General features: G+C 37.6%; 1 protein-coding gene across 1 annotated transcript; it reads left to right on the top strand.

Moving 5' to 3' along the window:
• The first annotated feature begins 15,305 nt into the window (after nt 1–15,305).
• LOC141249576 (UPF0098 protein CPn_0877/CP_0992/CPj0877/CpB0906-like) lies at nt 15,306–16,252 on the top strand. The gene is made up of 3 exons (XM_073669688.1): nt 15,306–15,472; nt 15,699–16,104; nt 16,178–16,252. Exons 1-3 carry the CDS (start codon nt 15,306–15,308, stop codon nt 16,250–16,252), a joined length of 648 nt encoding a protein of 215 aa, XP_073525789.1.
• The last annotated feature ends 4,072 nt before the right edge of the window (nt 16,253–20,324 follow it).

Consider the following 20,324-nt stretch of genomic DNA (forward strand, 5'->3'; position numbering starts at 1 on the left):
ATTGTCGGGAAAGCGCTCCTATGCTTGACCCACCAACCCAAAACATCTAGATCTTGAATGTTAGCAAATTGAAATTCCGTGTTATAATATAAGTCGATTTCCGCACTTGAAACCATAGTCCTTGGACTTTTTCAAAAAAATTAGATTTAAAGTTACGCAAAGATGATGTACCACTAGAACTAGAAGGAGGAGTAGGAGTAGGAGGTAGTTCCGATGATGATGAGCCCTCCACGAAATGAGAGAATAAAGACTCAACATTTTCTCTAGTCTTAGAGACTATATCGGATACGTACCCTTCGAGATCTAATATTCCACCAACACATAAATAATAGTTCTCTAACAAAGACCTTAAACCTCCTAATTTAAACCTAGGATCCATAACACAAGCAACAAGAAAAATATCGGGGATCTCACTATAATAAATTAATCATTTGCGTTTCATTTCCGAGACGGCATAAAGTAGTGTGGGGATTTCGGCCGCCTCGGTCAACGCAACCATTACATTATTAGCTTCTATAACAAACTCATTAGCACTTGGTCTATATACATTACTAAATGTAAGAGTAGCATCGTTAAAACATTTTAAAAATATTGCAATTTTGGAACATGAATATCAATCGTCATCGTTGAAATAATCCGACTCCGGAATGTATTGACTCGCAAAAGACGTTAAAACGTCCTTGTAGTTAACACATTCACAAAGTAATTTGTAAGTGGAGTTCCACCGAGTACCAACGTCTTTTGAAAAACGTTTGGGTGGAACTCCATTGTCTTCACAAAATTTCATCCAATCCTTTGTAACCTTACTACGGTTCCAAATATATCGGACTATGTTTTTATGGGTTCAATATGGTTTTTCATAGCCGATAAACCATCTTGAACACACAAATTTAAAACATGACAAGCACATCGAACATGAAAAAATTTACCGCCAAAAAGAGGTTGACAAGCAAGTGACAAATCTCTCAAAGATGCGGTGTTGGCCGATGCATTGTAAAATCCAATAGAAAAAACTCTATTGAGAAGCCGGTATTCCTCTAAAACTAGACGAATCATTTTAGCAATGTTTACGGCGGTGTGAGACTCGTTAAATTGTCTAAACGCTAAAACACGCTTTTGCATGAAAAAGTTCGAATCAAGAAAATGACATGTAATACCCATGTAAGAATTAGTTTGTTGATGATCACTCCATATATCACTACATATAGAAACATTTAAATCATTGTTTGCAAAATAACTAACTAATTCGGCTTTACGATTCCTATAACACCTAATAATGTTTTTCTTGTTTGTTTTTCTTCCTATCTTTTTATATGAAGGTTGTACTACGCTCATAATTTCATTAAATCCTAGATTCTCACTAAATTGAGATGCTAAATGATCAACACATGTTGCTTCGGCAATTGTGTTACTAACTAATTCATGATTATAAACGTAAAGAGGGTTGGATGAAGATGCAAACCCTTGCGAAATTTGTGCTTGCCCTCGTAGCATTCCGAGCTTATCGACGTGCTTTGTCTTCATGTGTTTAGTCAGTGTCCCGTATCCACTGCCAAGTTTTCATACATATCGCACCGGACAATGCCTGCAAAAAACATCAATTTTACCGTTAGTAGCCGTCGTTCCTTTAGTAAAATGTTAAGTAAAAATTTCGGATTTAAGTATTGTTTGTGAGGTTGTAGGTGTTGATGATGGTGTACCATCATCATCACCAACAATATCCTCACTCGGTGCAATGTTATCAATATGTTCACTCTCTTGAGTGCTAATATCGTTAACATTTGTGGTTGCCATAATCAAGTAATGATATATATAAAACAATATCAAGAACAATATAAGAACAAATCAACAAATGCAAGAAATTGGAAAAGAGATGATGGAGATTAGAGATTTCTTGAATGCTTGAGAGTAGGTTATAGAGAGAGAAGAGAGATGGTTTGATTGCGTGATTTGGAGTGGAGTGTTAATGGGTATTTATAGGATTTAATTATTATTTTTTTATAAAAAAGCATTTAAAATTGGGCAAATTGGACATTTGGCTAGAAAACTAGCCATTGAACCGTCGGTTCGTCCTAACGGCTAGTTTTCTAGCCGTTGGGCGTGTTTTGCATGCGTTGGAACCGGCGGTTCCGCCGGTTCAACGGCTAGTTTTTTTAAAAACTAGTCGTTGGGCGTGGAACCGCCGGTTCGAACCGGCAGTTCCAACGGCTAGTTTTTTAAAAACTAGCCGTTTTAAGCTTCGACAAATAAAAAAAATTAAATACCTTTATAGCCGTTTGGGAGTGTAAAAAAAAATTAAAAACATATTTTTTGCCTCTATAAATACTAATTCACCCATTCTCATTCTTCACATCAACTACATTCTTCATATTCCATTACAAGAATCACATTCTCTCTAATTTTTTTGCAAATGGATAACCGTGCCCCTTGGCCCCCGTCGGAGGAGATTTTAGAGCATCGAGCTGGGATTACCCGTCGTCTTTTTGAAGTGCATTACACTAGGGGTAACCCAAACGAGTGTCGAAGAGCGGGATATGTAATTATTTCTTGTAATCGTTGTCCGTGCAAGTATGAATGGAAGCTCGGTGGCGGATTCGGAACATTAATAAAGCATTTACGGGCCCGCCACATAGACGAGTGGACTTCAACAGTACTAGGAGTACCGCCACCGCCGCCGGTCGAGCCCGAGGCCGAGGGCGAGGTCAGCGAGGAGGACGAGGAGGAGGAGGACGAGGGGGCGCCGCCAACTGAATAATTGCATATTTGCATTTTAATATATTTGCATTTCAATATTTGCATTTCAATATTATTGTACTTGTTTTTAAATTCAATAAATTATATTTGCAGTTCGCATTCTAATATTATTTTTTCCATATTATTATTGTTGTTTTGGATTGTATGAAATTATTAATTATTATTCAAAACATGATTTTAAAACAAGTACACAATAATATTATTATTAATTTTTATTCAAAAGAATCAAAACAAGTACACAACAATTTAAGAATCAAAACATTAAATTAGTTTTAAAAATGAAAATACAATTTTTTAAAAAAAAATGGAGGCGGGGCCGGTTTGGAACCGGATGTACCGCCTCAGAACCGGCAGTTCCCGGAACCGGGGGACCGGGGGTTTACCACTGTACCCGGTTCCAGTTCCGGTTCCTGCTTCTCAGGAACCGGCCCACCTCTAGTCTACACCGAGCGTCCTGGCGATATCATCTTAGCTAAGCCCTTGACTGATGAGACCCTGCGCAAAATGAAGTTCATTAAGTCTGATGCAGGATGGATGAGAGCTCCACAGCAGAGTCCAAAACAAGGGTCCTCGACACAGCTTCGCTTGCGTACTCTCCTGACTAGCCTACTCGAAGCCGCTGATCGACTAAGTGCTGAGATTGATTCAATGGCGTCTCCGGGTGTTGAGTCGGCAGAGAACTCCGATGCTGAGTAACTTGCTATCCTGCTTTCACGCTGATCCCTCAAACACCACTCCCAGCTGTCAATCCCTATCCTCTTTTGTTTTTGCTTCTATGCTTTTGTGATTTGCTTGTCTGATTTACCTGAAACTTGGTTGTTGTGATGGATAATTTCTGAGGGTGTGCTTTCATGAGCAAGCCATCCTGGTATGTTCTTATGCCATGTTCTTTTTCTTGTCATATTTCTGCTTTATCCTTCTCATATCTTGCCTTTTTGATGATGCCAAAAGGGGGAAGGTTTCTGGGGATACTATTTTGAGAGGGAAGTCGCCTACTAGGTAGACTTGTGATAGGAGCTTATTATATGATGTAACTAGCGACTATTAGCTTAGGATTAGTGGTGTTTAGGTGCTTATTGAGTGGTATTCCCGAAATCTAGTATGATTGTTCACTTATAGATTTGTGGGATGCTCTTAAGCGTTATTATGTCGTATTGCATTATGGAGATCCTATTTGTACTCACTTTTAGTGCATTTGGGACGGAGCTAGAGAGAAGACGACCACACCTACACCCATGGAGAGCTGAGAGGGGAAGCCGAGCTGCCTCAGAAGCTAGCAGAAGACGAAGACCAGTCCGAGAGAAGGTTTCAAGACGAAGACGAGCCAATTGAAGAAGTCTCGGTCGAAAGTTTCCCTCGAAGAAGATGTAGCGGTCGTGACTATAAAGTAGCGATCGCGACTTTGGCTCGACATGGATGTAGTGATCGCGACCCAGAAGTAGCGACCGCGACTTGAGACATTCCTGAGAGATTAGTGAAAAGTAGCGACCGCGACCCTGAAGGTAGCGACCGCGACCCTGAAGGTAGCGACCGCGACTTTTGGCGGACCCGGCCCAAATTGCAGATTTAAGCCCGGGATTTATCAGATTTTATTAGTTTTCCCATTTTATTCATTTATTCATAGTTATTTTATTCCTTAGAGGTTGGACCCTATATATACCTCTAGTTTTTAGGTTAGATTAGATCTTTTTGCCACTTTACAATTAGTTCTTAGAAATTCAGCCACCAAGAGGAAAGCTGCCACCTTTCTACCATCTTCTACCTTCAATCCTGGTTAGTTTATCCATCATCATGTATAGCTTTCTCTTGGCTATGCCTGGCTAAGTTCCTACGAGTTCACTCTTAGGTTGAGGCCCTTATTCTAGGAATTGTTTGTGAGAATTCTATGTTTATGTTCTAATATAATAATTTCAGCATTGTTTTATTTTCTCTTATGCTTATTGTCATTGATTGGTATTGATTTTATCTAGGTTCGAAACTAGGTAGATTTATATTCATTCATACTGCTAGGCTTGATAATTCGATTTGAAAAGTCTTGTCTTTTAGGTAGCAAACAGAATTAGCATAGACTATTTGCGAGTGCTTCTTTTGTAGAGATTATAAACCTGTGTCGAGTATCGGTGATTTGCCAATGGTATTGCATAGGCTTACATATCTTTGATCTTTATGCTGTTGAGTAGTTGAACCTTAGGATTTCTTTGGTTATTGCATACAACAAGGGTTTCTAGGACTATTTGGACTAGTTGCTATTTACGAACAAAGAGTAGGACAACTAGATTATTTATTTAAAAGAACATAACTTTATTAGAATTCGATGATCAACTTTCCATAAGAATAATGTGCTGAGACTGAAAGAGTGAGCTTTTTATTGTTATAAGTTTACAAAAAATCCAACAATTTTCGGTTACTATTGCTTTCACAAATTTACAAACCAAAACCCGCTTTGTTACTTTTGGTAACACGCTTGAAAGAAACTATCGTTGTGGCTCCCTGTGGAATCGACTCCGACTTACCTCTTAACTAGTGGATAGTAGTTGGATTTATCTTTGACAGGACCAACGACCGGTAAAACGCCTGTCAAATTTTGGCGCCGTTGCCGGGGAGCCAACTGTCATAGTTTGTTTCTTTGTGTGTTATCTTGGTGTGGACCTATCTTATGGTCCACACACGAGCCACTAATTCAAATTTATTTGATTTTATTCCAGAGATAGAGCGGGTGCATCTACGCAATCTACGACAATCTCTACAGAATTTAGTAATCGAATCAATGGCGGCCAGAACGTTGAGAGAGCTTACAGACCCAGATCTGACGCAACAATGTCTAGGAGTGACGCCACCTGCCCTGAATAATGGCGTCACGTTCGAACTTAAGACCGGCTTCATCAACTTATTGCTGAAGTTTCATAGATCAGCTGGAGAAGACCCAATTATGCATTTAAGCGAGTTCCACGACATCTGCAGCTGCAGCAAACCAAATAATGTCACCGACGAGCAAATCAAGATGAGAGCCTTCGGTCTTACGCTAAAAGACAGCGCACGCCAGTGGTATTACTTGCTGCCCACCGGAAGTATCGACACATGGGAGAAGCTTCACAAAGCCTTCCTCAACAAATATTTCCCGTCCAAGAAGGCGGTTGCACTAAAAAGGGCGATAGCAATGGTGGAACAGCAGGACGCTGAGACGTTATATGACTACGTGGAGAGGTTCGTAAGACTGTGTGCGAGCTGCCCATTTCATGGCTTCGAGGAGAAGGACCTGGTAACCCACCTTTATAATGGGTTGTTAGATAATGAGAGACGATTGGTGGATGTTGCGTGCAACGGGAGCGTGCTGAATTTGACTCCCGTCGAAGCCAGAGCGCGATTGAACGAGATTGTCGAGGGCACGAGGAGCTTCGGAAGGACGTATGCACGAAAGGGAGCCAATGTTGTGAGCTCCGGAAAGCCGGAATGGAAGAGCGAGATAGCTGAGCTCAAGAGTATGATAAAGAGCCTCGCCGTTGGTAATGCCAAGCCTGCGAGAGTTTGCGGTATTTGTGCAGACGAGACCCATCCCACCGATATGTGTCCACAGCTCCAGGACCAGACTATCGCAGAGGTGCACGTTGTAGGAGGATTCGGACCTCCCCGTCCTCGCTTCGAGAACAACAATAATAATTACAACCAGCGAGAGGGAAACTACAATCCGAGGGGGAATGACCATCCCGAATTTAGGTGGGGAGATTCATCCGGGGCGCAGAACAGGCCGCTCCAATTCAACAATCAATACCGTGCGCCATACCAACCGAGGAATGAGGATCCATCGATGAGGGAGATGATCGAGTCCTTGTCCAAGCATTTCACAGCCCACGTGCAAACAACGGAGTCAAGTATAAGGAGCTTAGAGAAGCAAGCGGCGCAAATAGCGGAGGCGGTGAACAATCTTCAACAGCAGGGATCGGGAAAGTTACCATCTCAGGCCGTGGCAGCACCGCGAGAAAATGTAAGTGTCATCTCGACTGTAGGAGAGCTAAGGCCCGATGAAAAGGAGACGGAGGACGAATCTGTAGAAAAGTCACGACCGCTACACGAGAGTCACAACCGCAACATTCACCCCGAGAGAAACTCGCGATCGCTACACCAGATTCTCGACCGCAACATTGGCTTCGAGGAGAACTCGCGACCGCGACTCAAAAGTAGCGATCGAGAAGGCGGTGATCCAAAAATTTCCGAAAAGAGTAGCGACCGCGACATTGATTCTCGACCGCGACTTTCTGACAATGACGTTCGAGAGGACGAAGCGATCCTCAAGAGGTTCGGGAAGTGCCAGGGAAACAAATATCTACTCCAACTCGCCAAAAAGGTACCCCGCTTTGCTACGCGTTTGAAAGAGATGTGCACTAAGAAAGCAACCAAGAAGCTGCAAGGGAGGCAGCATGTCCAGGTAAGCGGAAGGGTCTCCGCAGCCATTCAACCGACAATGGCTACTAAGCGTGCGGACCCGGGAATGGTAACCATCCCGTGTACCATAGGTACAACTAAAATTGATAAAGCCATGTTGGATTTAGGAGCCTCGATAAATGTCCTACCTTACTCAATTTATGAATTATTAAATCTAAGACGCATGAGTAAAACAGGAATAGTTTTGCAATTAGCCGATGGATCGACGATCTACCCGAGAGGATTGGTCGAAGATGTGTTGTTTCAAGTAGAAAACCTTGTATTTCCTGCAGATTTCTATGTTCTGGATGATAAATATGAGAAGCATACCACACATGTCCTGCTAGGTAGACCGTTTATGCGGACGTCTAAGACTAAGATAGATTTAGATACCGGGGCGCTGACGCTCGGATTTAATGGGGAAGTTGTTAAATTCAATATATTTGGTACTAAGACACAACCCCTAGATGAAAGCTCTGTGTTTTGCATAAATGATGTCATAAAAATTTCCGAGCTTGGAACTAATGCTGTTTTGGGAAGTGGCCCCACCTCGATAACCAAACAGGAAAAGAAACCTGCTAAAACTGTTGCACAGGTACCCAAGAAAGCGAAAGGAAAGGCAAAAGGTCGAGCCAAGAACAAGAGTGGGGAGAAGAAAACGGAGAAGAAACCCAAACAAGTGTGGGTAGTGAAAGAGGATAATGTCTAAGGTTCAAACCTTTCCATCCATGGTTTAAGAAATTACTGCTAGACGATGCGATCCGTAAAGGATTGAAAAACGTTGAATGAGTTGTTGTATATCGTGCCGCGACATTAAATAAGGCGCTAACCGGGAGGCAACCCGGAGGATTTTTACTAACCTTAATCCCATTTGTTTGTTTTGTTTGTGTCATTAGAGAGTCTAAGGAGTCAGCAGGGAGAAGCTATTTGTGGAGTAAAACCGACTAAACCCCCAAAATCACTCAAGTCACGATCGCGACCCGATAAGTCTCGACCGCGACTTTACCCCCAAGGAGAAGTAGCGGTTGCGACCCGATAAGTCTCGACCGAGACGACGATCCCCGACTTTGCGAAAAAAAATTCCGAAAAATGTCTCGACCGCGACTCGGTTGTCTCGACCGTGATCGGAGGCGTCGACGCGGCAAAGTGATCGCGGTATTTCCCCCTTCCCTATGTTATGAGGTCCTCTTTTGCTGCATTGAGGACAATGCGTTGTTCAAGTATGGGGAGGGAATTACCGTACCGAGGAGGAGGTTTATGTGTTTTGTTTTCTATCTTTCTTACTTTTTTTCTGCTGAACTGTTTGGAGTCGTATTTCGATCGAGTCTGTACGAACTTATTTACTTGTTTTGAACTCTTGCATCGTTTTATATTTAAAAAAACCAAAGGAGAGTAAAAAAGGAATAGATCAAAAAGGGGGGCTCCTACAAAAAAAAACGAAAAAGAGACGAAAAAAATCGAAAAAGTCACGAAAAATAAAAGAATAAAAACCAGGCAAGCAAAAAAAGGATTAAAAAGGAAAAGGTTGGTGCCTGAAAAAAATAAAGAAAAGAAAAGAATAGTTCCTCCCACTTAGATTTTGGTGAAAACCCGAAAGGGCGCCGGAATTACATTGTTTTGTGATTGATTTATTAATTGCATATCTAAATGGCACAGGAGACATAAGAAGGGAGTAAAAGGATGTCTCGGGTTTCTAGGATTCACCAAGGAGGTATAAGGAGTTAGTTTAGCCTTTTATATCTCTTATTTATGAGCTTATTGTATCCACGCTTTGCATATCTACCATTCCATTAGTTTATTAGGATGCTTTATATATATATTATCGGCGGTTGAGTTAGATTCTAGGATTAGTTCACTATTTCTTGGAGTTTGATGCATACTGTTGTGGTTGTATGATGCAGAATTTTAAATTAGGATTGGTGGTTGTGATTTGTGGATTTATCATATTATCTAGTGGTTTAGGACATTACTCGAAGAGGAGGAATAAGAAGTGTATAAGCGAGTGGGAGACTCGATTTTATTCTTATTTATGTCATATCTATGTACCCTTACCCTTAGAGGAGAATAGGATTCCACTTGTGCTTAAAAGCACATCACTTTGTTCGATTATTATTATTGCTATGGAGTGGTGTCATATGAAGGTGGAGAGATAAGGAGGGTTTTTGGGTAGGATATCTCGGAGACATAAGGAGATAGATCGGAGTATGTTGCTTACATACACTTTGGAGTTTGGAGTATAGTCGCTAGCAGATTTTCTCTACATTTACTGTAGACCTTTGTGCTTTTTAGGAGGAGTGAGTTTTATTTTGCTTACTCGAGGACGAGCAAGGTTTAAGTGTGGGGAGGTTTGATAGGAGCTTATTATATGGTGTAACTAGCGACTATTAGCTTAGGATTAGTGGTGTTTAGGTGCTTATTGAGTGGTATTCCCGGAATCTAGTATGATTGTTCACTTATAGATTTGCGGGATGCTCTTAAGCGTTATTATGTCGTATTATATTATGGAGATCCTATTTGTACTCACTTTTAGTGCATTTGGGACGGAGCTAGAGAGAAGACGACCACACCTACACCCATGGAGAGCTGAGAGGCGAAGCCGAGCTGCCTCGGAAGCTTGCAGAAGACGAAGACCAGTCCGAGAGAAGGTTTCAAGATGAAGACGAGCCAAGATGAAGAAGTCTCGGTCGAGACTTTGGAGTCTCGGTCGAGAATTTCCCTCAAAGAAGAAGTAGCGGTCGTGACTATAAAGTAGCGATCGCGACTTTGCCTCGACATGGATGTAGCGATCGCGACCCAGAAGTAGCGACCGCGACTTGAGACATTCCTGAGAGATTGATTAAAAGTAGCGACCGCGACCCTGAAGGTAGCGACCGCGACTTTTGGTGGACCCGGCCCAAATTGCAAATTTAAGCCCAGGATTTATCAGATTTTATTAGTTTTTCCCATTTTATTCATTTATCCTTAGTTATTTTATTCCTTAGAGGTTGGACCCTATATATACCTCTAGTTTTTAGGTTAGATTAGATCTTTTTGCCACTTTACAATTAGTTCTTAGAAATTCAGCCACCAAGAAGAAAGCTGCCACCTTTCTACCATCTTCTAACTTAATCCTGGTTAGTTTATCCATCATCATGTATAGCTTTCTCTTGCCTATGTCTGGCTAAGTTCCTACGAGTTCACTCTTAGGTTGAGGCCATTATTCTAGGAATTGTTTATGAGAATTCTATGTTTATGTTCTAATATAATAATTTCAGCATTGTTTTATTTTCTCTTGTGCTTATTGTCATTGATTGGTATTGATTTTATCTAAGTTCGAAACTAGGTAGATTTATATTCATTCATACTGCTAGGGTTGATAATTCGATTTGAAAAGTCTTGTCTTTTAGGTAGCAAACAGAATTAACATAGACTATTTGCGAGTGCTTCTTTTGTAGAGATTATAAACCTGTGTCGAGTATCGGTGATTTGTCAATGGTATTGCATAGGCCTACATATCTTTGATCTTTATGCTGTTGAGTAGTTGAACCTTAGGATTTCTTTGGTTATTGCATACAACAAGGGTTTCTAGGATTATTTGGACTAGTTGCTATTTACGAACTAAGAGTAGGACAACTAGATTATTTATTTAAAAGAACATAACTTTATTAGAATTCGATGATCAACTTTCTATAAGAATAATGTGCTGAGACTGAAAGAGTGAGCTTTTTATTGTTATAAATTTACAAAAAATCCAACAATTTTCGGTTACTATTGCTTTCACAAATTTACAAACCAAAACCCCCTTTGTTACTTTTGGTAACACGCTTGAAAGAAACTATCGTTGTGGCTCCCTGTGGAATCGACTCCGACTTACCGCTTAACTAGTGGATAGTAGTTGGATTTATCTTTGACAGGACCAACGACCGGTAAAACGCCTGTCAACTTGCGTAAGACGTTTAGGGGGAACTAGCTAGTATCTATATGACATCCTTTTTATTGCCTTAGCTATATTCTTAAAATGTTTAAAGTGTTTGTCACCATCAAAAATGGGGAATTTGTTAAGGGTTCCTTAGTTTTGATGTTGACAATCACTTCCTAACTCCCTTACCTGAGTGTCATATGCAGTTGCAATTTTAGGGAAGTTTCCTTACTAGGAAACTTTCCATATCAGGGAAGCGACTTTGAAACCAAAGATTAATCTTTCCATATAGAATAGGAAACCGGTTAAGAAAGCGATATGCAATTAAAAGGATTACGAAGGATCAAATCTATCAAGACAAACGGACTAAGACGCGTTGAACAAGAATATCTTTGGAAAAGATATTCGGACGGAAAAGATATATTATATCTAAACAAACGGTTAAGTGATGTAAAACAAAGATATTCTTGGAGAAGATACTCAGACGCAAAAGAGAGAAGATCTAAGTGTTGGGCCAGCTAAAAGGGTAACAAGATAGAGTATCGATACGTATCTTGGTGCGTAGCTATTTAGTATAAATAGACGAAGTCATTTCTATGTATGTGCGCGTGAAAAGAGAGAAGAAAAGATAGGCTAATAGGTTAAGAGATTTATACACTTGTAAGGGTTGAGTTTGTGTACGAGAGAGAGAAGAGTGACTTAGATTAGTCCGAGTTCTCTATTTTGTAACGAACAAGACATCTAATAAAAGAGTGTGTGTGTTTCAAATCCTTCTAGTGAAGAACTAGAATGTAGTAGTTTTACTCAATACTATTTGGTGTTGAGGTTTCCACTATAAATACCGTGTTAAGCTTTCACATAAATACGTTTCCGCTGAAACAGATTTAGGGAAGTGACAGTCGCTTCCTTGAATCGACTACGTCACAACAATCCAAAAAAAACAATTCGATCGGTCAATCACAACACACAACCAATTTATCTTAGATACCACTGACCTAGAACGATCGGCTTTTCGATTTTATCAATTCAATATTTCGGCCAACAAGCCTCCGAAGAATAAGACAAGTGTCAGTCATACAATTCCACAAGTTACATGAGGGTTTGTCGAAAGCACGAGATTAGACGAGCGTGTCACTCAGCTATAAACCCCGCCCCCATGCACCAATCATTTACCAACACCCGAAGTTAATGAAGTTGCAGCCAGAAATCGAATTAATAGAGACGAATTTCCAGCAGATCAGGTGCAAGAGCAGCACAACAGTGATCAGATCATCAACTATTCCTGCAAGAACAAACAGCTAGCAACTTGAAACTCGAATTACATGGCTGCCAGCGATGAGTTTCGGTAAACTGATTAAATTGTTTGTTAGATATCGATCTTAATTTGTATATGAATGAGTGCTAAGGATCCTTAATGATTCGTATATTTCTATTTTAATATCCTAGATTAGCTTGCTGTTGTTTAGAGCATGCATGTGATAGTTGATCATCCTTTACGGGTTCTGGCTAGTGTCGTTTAGGATGATGTCCGGTGTAATTGTGTTACAAACAAAACTCTTCTGTCAAACAAATATAATGTGGAGGGAGTAATAATTCAGAAGCCAGCAGAAGGAATTGGGAAATCAAAAGTGAAAGAACTTTTTTGGCTGAAATTAACTCTATGTTTTGAAAAACTTTGTACATAGAAACTCTCTATTTGAATCATGAACATAGAATTTTAATATATATTAAAATAAAATTATTTTATGCGATTTAGGATGGTAATGGGGTGGGGATCCCCGCTTTTCCATGGGAAATTCCCGTGACGGATACGGGGATGAAGATCTTTAATAGGGATGGGTGAAAAATAAATCCCATAGGGATGGGTATGGGGCGGGGAATAGTGTTCCCGTCCCGATCCCGATTCCAATGGGGAATCCTCGGCCCCGTGAGGAATCTACGATGGGAGAATTTTTGGAGAATACTCGATGGCAATCCCATGAAAAAATATTTTTCCATGTTTCTCTGTGTTAAATTATAGTACTTTTCTATGTACGTTAATTATATTAGACTTCATTTAAGTTCACTTTTTCAATATTCTATTCTTAACTTTTTGTTCTTGATAATTGTTAATTACCTTTATTCTATATTGGTTTTTGTTCATATTTTTAATGGATATGTAGTAAGAAATTTGAAAATATAAACTAGGTAACGGGGATGGGGAATCCTAGATGCGGACGGGGACCCGATAGAAACGTGTATGGGAAAAATAATTAACCCCCCGACGGGGATGGGAAAGGATATTGGGACTAAAAATCTAAACAAGGATGGGGATGGAGATGGAGATAGTACGTAGTCCTCGCCCGATTCCGCCCCATTGCCATCCCTACCAACATTGCTTATGTGTCAATTTCCTATTTGTAATACTATTCTCTCTCTTTTTATTAACTTTTTTTTCTTTTTTCATTATCTATATATTAAAGTTATAATTAAATATACTATTTTTTATTAATCAAATCTTATTAAATCTTATCCTTAATCGATTTTTTATTTAATAACATATATGATTCCTAGACTCTCTAATTATATTAATATTTATAAATAAACTCTCACATTGCAGAAATAAATTGCTAAGATAATTTTATTTTAATCTATTTAATTATTAAATTTAAATAATTTTTCTAAAAAATAAATTAATAATTAAAATGTTGGAAAATCTATTTATAAATTTGGATTATTTTCAAGTTAAAAATTATAGCAGATATATAGACATATATTTTAGTATATAAATATTATTATAAATTACGTTCCTTACCTAAGAACCAAACTTTCCATAGTTTTTATTTTATGTTATATAAAAAATGAATCCAATTTTTGTGAAACTTTTTTAGTAAAATAAAAGTTTTACTTATATTAATATACTCTTTTCATATTAAATATTTTTAGAATGATAAATATTAACTACATAAATAAGTTTATAAAAAAAATTTAAAAAACTGATCTATAAAGAAAATAATTTAATTTTTTATTCTGATTTAGCGTTATAGAAGTTGGATCTTAGTTTGTTTTATAGAAGTTAAATTTAGAATCCTTTATTTTTATCTATTATTCAGATTATAGTAGTACTTTTCACCATGCGTCATTATTTTATCTATAATAACTATCCATCATCTTATCAAATTTACAATTTAATCAGATCTCGCATCTATAATAAATAGATAAATTTTGTTGTACAAAATATTATTTATAACACTTATATTAAAATATTCTCATGCATGGAACGAGACATACGCTAATTAATTATGAAAAAATAAATTATTATTAAAATTGTCTCTATATTATTATTTAAAACGCAACTTTAGTTTCAGTTGAACTAATTAAAAATGTTGGAATTCGGATATATTATACTTTGCAATTTGTTTCTTCACTTGGATTAGAATAAAATGGCTTGACGATATAGTTTGAGGAGTTCATGGCAAGTTTCTTTCTCTTATGATATATACTAGTGTTGATCTAGGCTCCGTTCGGAAACACTTAGATGAAATTTTTTTTCATCTAGATGAAAGGTGGTAGATGACAAAAATAGATGGAATGGTAGATGGAATTTAAGGTAAATGGAATTTTTTTCCATCTAGGAATTGAGAGATAGAAAATTTAACAAAAATTAGATGGAAGTAGATGGAATTTACAAAAGGTAGATGGAAATTTCTATAGATGGAATTTTGCTCAAAAATGGCGTTCGGCAATGACCTAGATAGAAAAAGCTGAAATTATCCCAATTTCAGCTACTTTCATCTACTTCCATCTGATTTTAGTCATTACTGAACGGACCCCTACTAAAAAAGTTTAGCAAATTAAAAACCCGAACCATGTGTCTTGTAGTACGAGCAGAAGAAGTAAAAAAAGCATTGCTAGTAGATCAAATACTACAATTTATAGATCTTTGATTTGGTGAAATCTGAATACTTGAATGTCACTCCCTCCGTCCCAAAATTTAAGACTCATTTAGGATTCGACACTATTCATTATTGAAGCTAATTTGTTCGATTCTCCTTAATGTATAAGGAAAAACATAGTCATGTGGAATCTTGTTTAATTCGTTTCTATGAGTACTTTAATAATATCAAAATTTTATAATTTATAGTAATACACATTTAGAGATATTAACGATACAAAACACGTCACGGCAAATGTGAAAAGGCAAATGAATCTTAAATTTAGGACGGAGGGAGTATAATTTAATATATAGGCATACATGCTTCTTTTCTTGGCAACTCACACACGGGGCAATAAAGACCAACTAATTGGTTACTGGTACTCACATGAAGAAAAAGTTTATGGTAAAGACAACCTTATTGTATGGAATGCGAGCACTACTTCAACTATGAAATCAAATTTTAGTATCTTATATATGAATCTAGGGTACTATTGTGAACCTAAGTTGTTGTACCGAGCCTATTACAGCTTACTGCAACGATTTTAAATTGCATCATTGTTTTATATTCACGACTTAATACTCTAATTAAAACGATATTTTTTTAACTCATTCTAAACAGTCCTATGAAATATACTACCTCTAGTTAGGCTTCATCTTGAACAAGTTTAAGTCCACCCTTTGGCTTGATTAACTAACCATCAAACAAACCAGGCTAGTGTCTCCTTCATTCGAGCACGAGGGACGGTTCCCAAGAAAGCACACCCAAGAAGGGCAAGGGGCACAGACCAACATCTCGCCCCCGCTGGAGTGGTACAACGTACCAGAGGGGACCAAGTCGTTGGCCCTAGTGGTCCAAGATATCGACGCCCCCTCCCTAGGAGGGGCCACTGTGCCGTGGACCCACTGGGTCGTCGAGAACATCCCTCCGACCCTCAAGGGCTTGCCGGAGGGCTACTCTTCCATGAAAGACGAACTCGGGGGAGAATTTGACGGCATAAAGGAGGGGATTAACGACTGGAAAGTGCTTGGTTGGCGTGGCGGGACGCTGCCTAGCCATGGCCATAGGATTGAGTTTAGGCTCTATGCTTTGGATGATTACATCAATGTCGGAAACAAGGTAAGTCAAAATGATACCTCATGATATTGTCTTTGCAGATTTTATATGGAGTTTTTTCTTGGGTTTATTGCAGGTGACTAGGGACAAGTTACTGGAAGCCATGAATGGCCATATTCTCGGAGAGGCGGTTCTCATAGCCATCTTTTGAAGCTCTATACTGTTAATTTGTAGTTGATGAGAAAAAAAGAAAGTTCACTGCGGACGTTATGTTTCATTTGTACTGTATCAAAAGATGAGAATTCCGAGCTAATAATATGTCCTGAATCACATAATCTGACCTCTTCATTGAAGTGTCATTTGGTGAGTTGTGGGTATTTACTATTTAGTACCTCTTATTATATATTATAAAGATTCTGTTTTTTATTTCTGACATTTAATACATATTCTAATTTTCTTTTAGTTTTTTTATCATTTAAATTTTATATAGTTAATATATATTTACATTTTCAATCCACTTTTATATATACTATCTCCTTCTTTTCTCTATCTCCTCTAATTATTAGTCCCTTCATCTAAACAAGAAGGGTATTTACTATTTAGTACCTCTTATTATATATTATAAAGATTTTGTTTTTTATTTCTGACATTTAATACATATTCTAATTTTTTTTTAGTTTTTTTATCATTTAAATTTTATATAGTTAATACATATTTACATTTTCAATCCACTTTTATATCCTCCTTTTCTCTATCTCCTCTAATTATTAGTCCCGTCATCTAAACAAGAATACTACCAATGCACCTTTCTATTATAAATATCTTTATTTATATATTATTAAAAATTATGAAACTTTCATATTATTATTATTAAAACACTTGTTAAAACAAATAGAACATTATCAAAATGACTTTCATATATATTAATTAAAATCAAAACAAATCCCGCATAATTTTGGATAGTTACACAAGTCGAACTCGGAAAAAAGAAAATATAATATTCACTTTATTCCCTTCTTGTCAGTTTTTTTTCTTCTTCTTAATTTTCTTCTTCTTTATAATTTGTCTTAATAATGTCAAAGGATTTTATAATATTTCATCTCTTTATTATCTTCCCACTAGCATTCCAAAATTATTTTCCAATTTCTAGATACAATTCACAACCGCATTAACAATTTTTAATACACTTTTACTCTATCTCTATCTCATTAATTATAAACTTCCTGACAAGGGTCAGGAATGCTCAGTCCAAATCCAGAAACCGCTTTTCCTATTTTTTTTATTTTTTTTTGAACAAGTAATACAAAGGTCAATCTTCTAGAGAAGATGACCTAAATCATCAAAGCGGATGATCTTTACAAATTCCCAAATTCGAGAGGGACACTGTTGGTGTAATGAATCTAGCCTATCACACATAATGATGGAATTATAATTCTTGACAACTTCCGAGAGGAATGGTTGTTTCCATCTGAATTTCGCTAGAAAATCTTCAGCTTGGTTGCCGGAACGTTTGATGTGATTGAACTTTATAGCCTGGATTGTTGAACTTAACTTGTGAGTTTCTTGTATGATAGAGTTGATTTCCCAGGGCACTTTTTTGTACGCTTCAGACTGTTGATAACTGTGAGATTGTCACCTTCGACGATGACAAAACGGAGCCCCAAGCCCACAACAGCTTTAACAGCAGCAAGCGCGGCTAAAGCTTCGGCTTGGAGAGCATTAAAGGTATAAATACCTTTAGTGTCAGCATGTATAATATCCCCAGAATGGTTTCTAATAATATAAGCGATATATCATTACTGGTCTTTATAAGAGGCATCGAAGTTGATTTTAACCCAATTACGAGGAGGTTTTTTCCAACAATGATAGAGTTAAAGAGATTGACTCTGTTGTTGTCGTTGATTCTAAAAATAATATTGTTTCTGGTTTGCCACACATTCCACCATATGAAAAAGGCCAGAGGAAGATTGGTGTTACAGTTTCTAAAGTTATGTAGAGAGGTTAAAAAATCTCCAGAATCATTTTCTTTCCAACCAAAAGAATAAGTCTAATGTAAAGGAGCAGTTGAAGAAAATATGATTAGTAGTCTCATTCGCATTAAGACAAACCCCAAGCCCACAGATTCTCTGAAATCACAGTTTTAGTAAACGATGCTGAAAAGGGTAGTGACACTGATCAGAGACTCGGTGAAAGAATCTATTTAGCCTTTCGGTAATAGGAAGGCAGTCAGCACATGCTTTCCAAAGAAATTTTTTAATCTTCGGAGGAAGATCAAGATTCCAATAATTAAAGGGAAGTGAAACATTTCCAAAACTACGAGAGGCTAAGAAAGCCGATTGCGAAGAGAATTCCCCAGAATTAGATGGGGCCCAAATAATTATATCTTTTGTAGGAAAACGGGGGATATAAACAGACTTGATTTGATCCACCATATAATAAGGAAAAATCGAATTAAGCAGATCCGTATTCCAATGTCTATCCGGGGTCAAGAAAAAATCAAGAGTAGCGTTTCTGTCATTAGAACCTAAGAATGAGGATAGGTCAAGATTGGGATGCCAGTTATCAATCCAAAATTTAATTGAGGAACCGGTACCCACCTGCCATTTTATAAGAGATTTAAATTTATCACGAATAGAGAGAAGTCGGTTGAACTGCCAGGAATAAGAAGGCTTTTTATCAACATTAAGGATATCATTGTTGACGAGATATTTTTCATAAATTATTGAAGACCACAAAGAGTTCGGGTTTTTCAAAATATTCCAAAGAAGTTTCATCTGCAAAGTTTCATTATTTTCCTGGGCAAGACGCAGGCCAACGCCGCCTTCGTCTTTAGGTTTACAAATTTTATCCCAACTGATCAGAGGGTGGAAATTCGCAGATTGTTTGTTCCAGAAGAATTTCTTGTGAATGCCGTCAATGTCAAGACAAAGACCTTTTGGAAGAAGAAAGCACTGCATCAAATAATTGAGTTTTGACGAGAGGTTTGTCTGAATTAATTGTATTCTGCCTGCTTGTGATAGGGTGTTAGCTTTCCATTTAGCTAATTGTTTTTTAAGATTGGTAATGTATTCTTCAAAAAGATTTTTACAAACTCTACCATTAACTATTGGGATCCCTAGGTATTTTTCTAACTTAGTGGTGATAGGAATATTTAGATGAGATGCTAAGTTAATTTGAGAGTTACGCGGGAGACCTTTAGATAATTGGATAGAGCTTTTGTTAAAATTAATAGTTAGTCCACTTTGTCTAGAGAATTTTTGAAGGAAATTTTTAATGAATTCTAAATTTTGCATATTTGCTTCCGCAAAAATAATAGTATCATCGGCAAAACTAAGAAAAGGAATGGTACTACCGTTAGGACAAGCCTGATTCCAATGTGACGAGCTAGTAGAGCAGCTGCAATTGTCATTGATCTAGCAAGAAATTCCATGGCCAAGATAAAGAGGAAAGGGGCAATCGGGTCTCCTTGTCGTAAACCACATGTCGGAGAAAATTCAGTACCAGGTTGGTTATTAACTAGAACGGAGATTCGAGGAGTAGTAATACATTGTTTAATGAGTGCAATCCATTTATCTGAGAAGCCAAATTTGTTTAGAACTTTGAATAAGAAATGTCAATCTACTTTATCATAGGCTTTTTCCATATCTATTTTGATAGTCATAAGGTTATTCTTCTTCTTATTGTGCTTGTGAAATGTGTGAAAGATTTCATGAGCAGCTAGAATGTTATCATGGATAATTCGGCCTTCCACAAAACCACTTTGGAAGGGAGAAATAATATTCGGAAGTAACGTTTTTAGTCTATTAGCAAGAATTTTTGAAATTATTTTATAAGAAGAGTTACAAAGGCCAATAGGTCTATAATCATTAATAGTAATATGAGAGTCCTTCTTAGGGATTAGAGCTATAAATGAATAATTCCAATGTGCTAGAAGATGTCCTGAATGAAAAAAGGCTTTAATAGCTTCAAAAAACGATCGATGGGTATATTTCCAGAATTTTTTATAGAAGTCAATAGGAAAACCATCAGGACCCGGAGTTTTATCTGAGGGTTGATCAAAAACTGCAGTTTTGACTTCATTTAAGGTTGGGGTTTTTGTGAGGAAAGAATTTTCTTCATCAGAAATTATAGTTGGGATAATGGATAATTCGTCAGTGGAAATGTATGAGGTTGGGCTGGAAGTTAAACGTTTGGCTAACTCAATAGTGATAGCTTCAGAGATGTCTTCCTGAGAATAAAGAGTTCTATTATCTGTAGTCTGAAAAGAGTGAATTGCTTGACGA

The sequence above is a fragment of the Phyllobates terribilis genome, unplaced genomic scaffold, assembly GCF_046119375.1.
Source record: "Phyllobates terribilis strain yellow unplaced genomic scaffold, ASM4611937v1 Scaffold_4775__1_contigs__length_57273, whole genome shotgun sequence".
NCBI lineage: Eukaryota > Metazoa > Chordata > Amphibia > Anura > Dendrobatidae > Phyllobates > Phyllobates terribilis.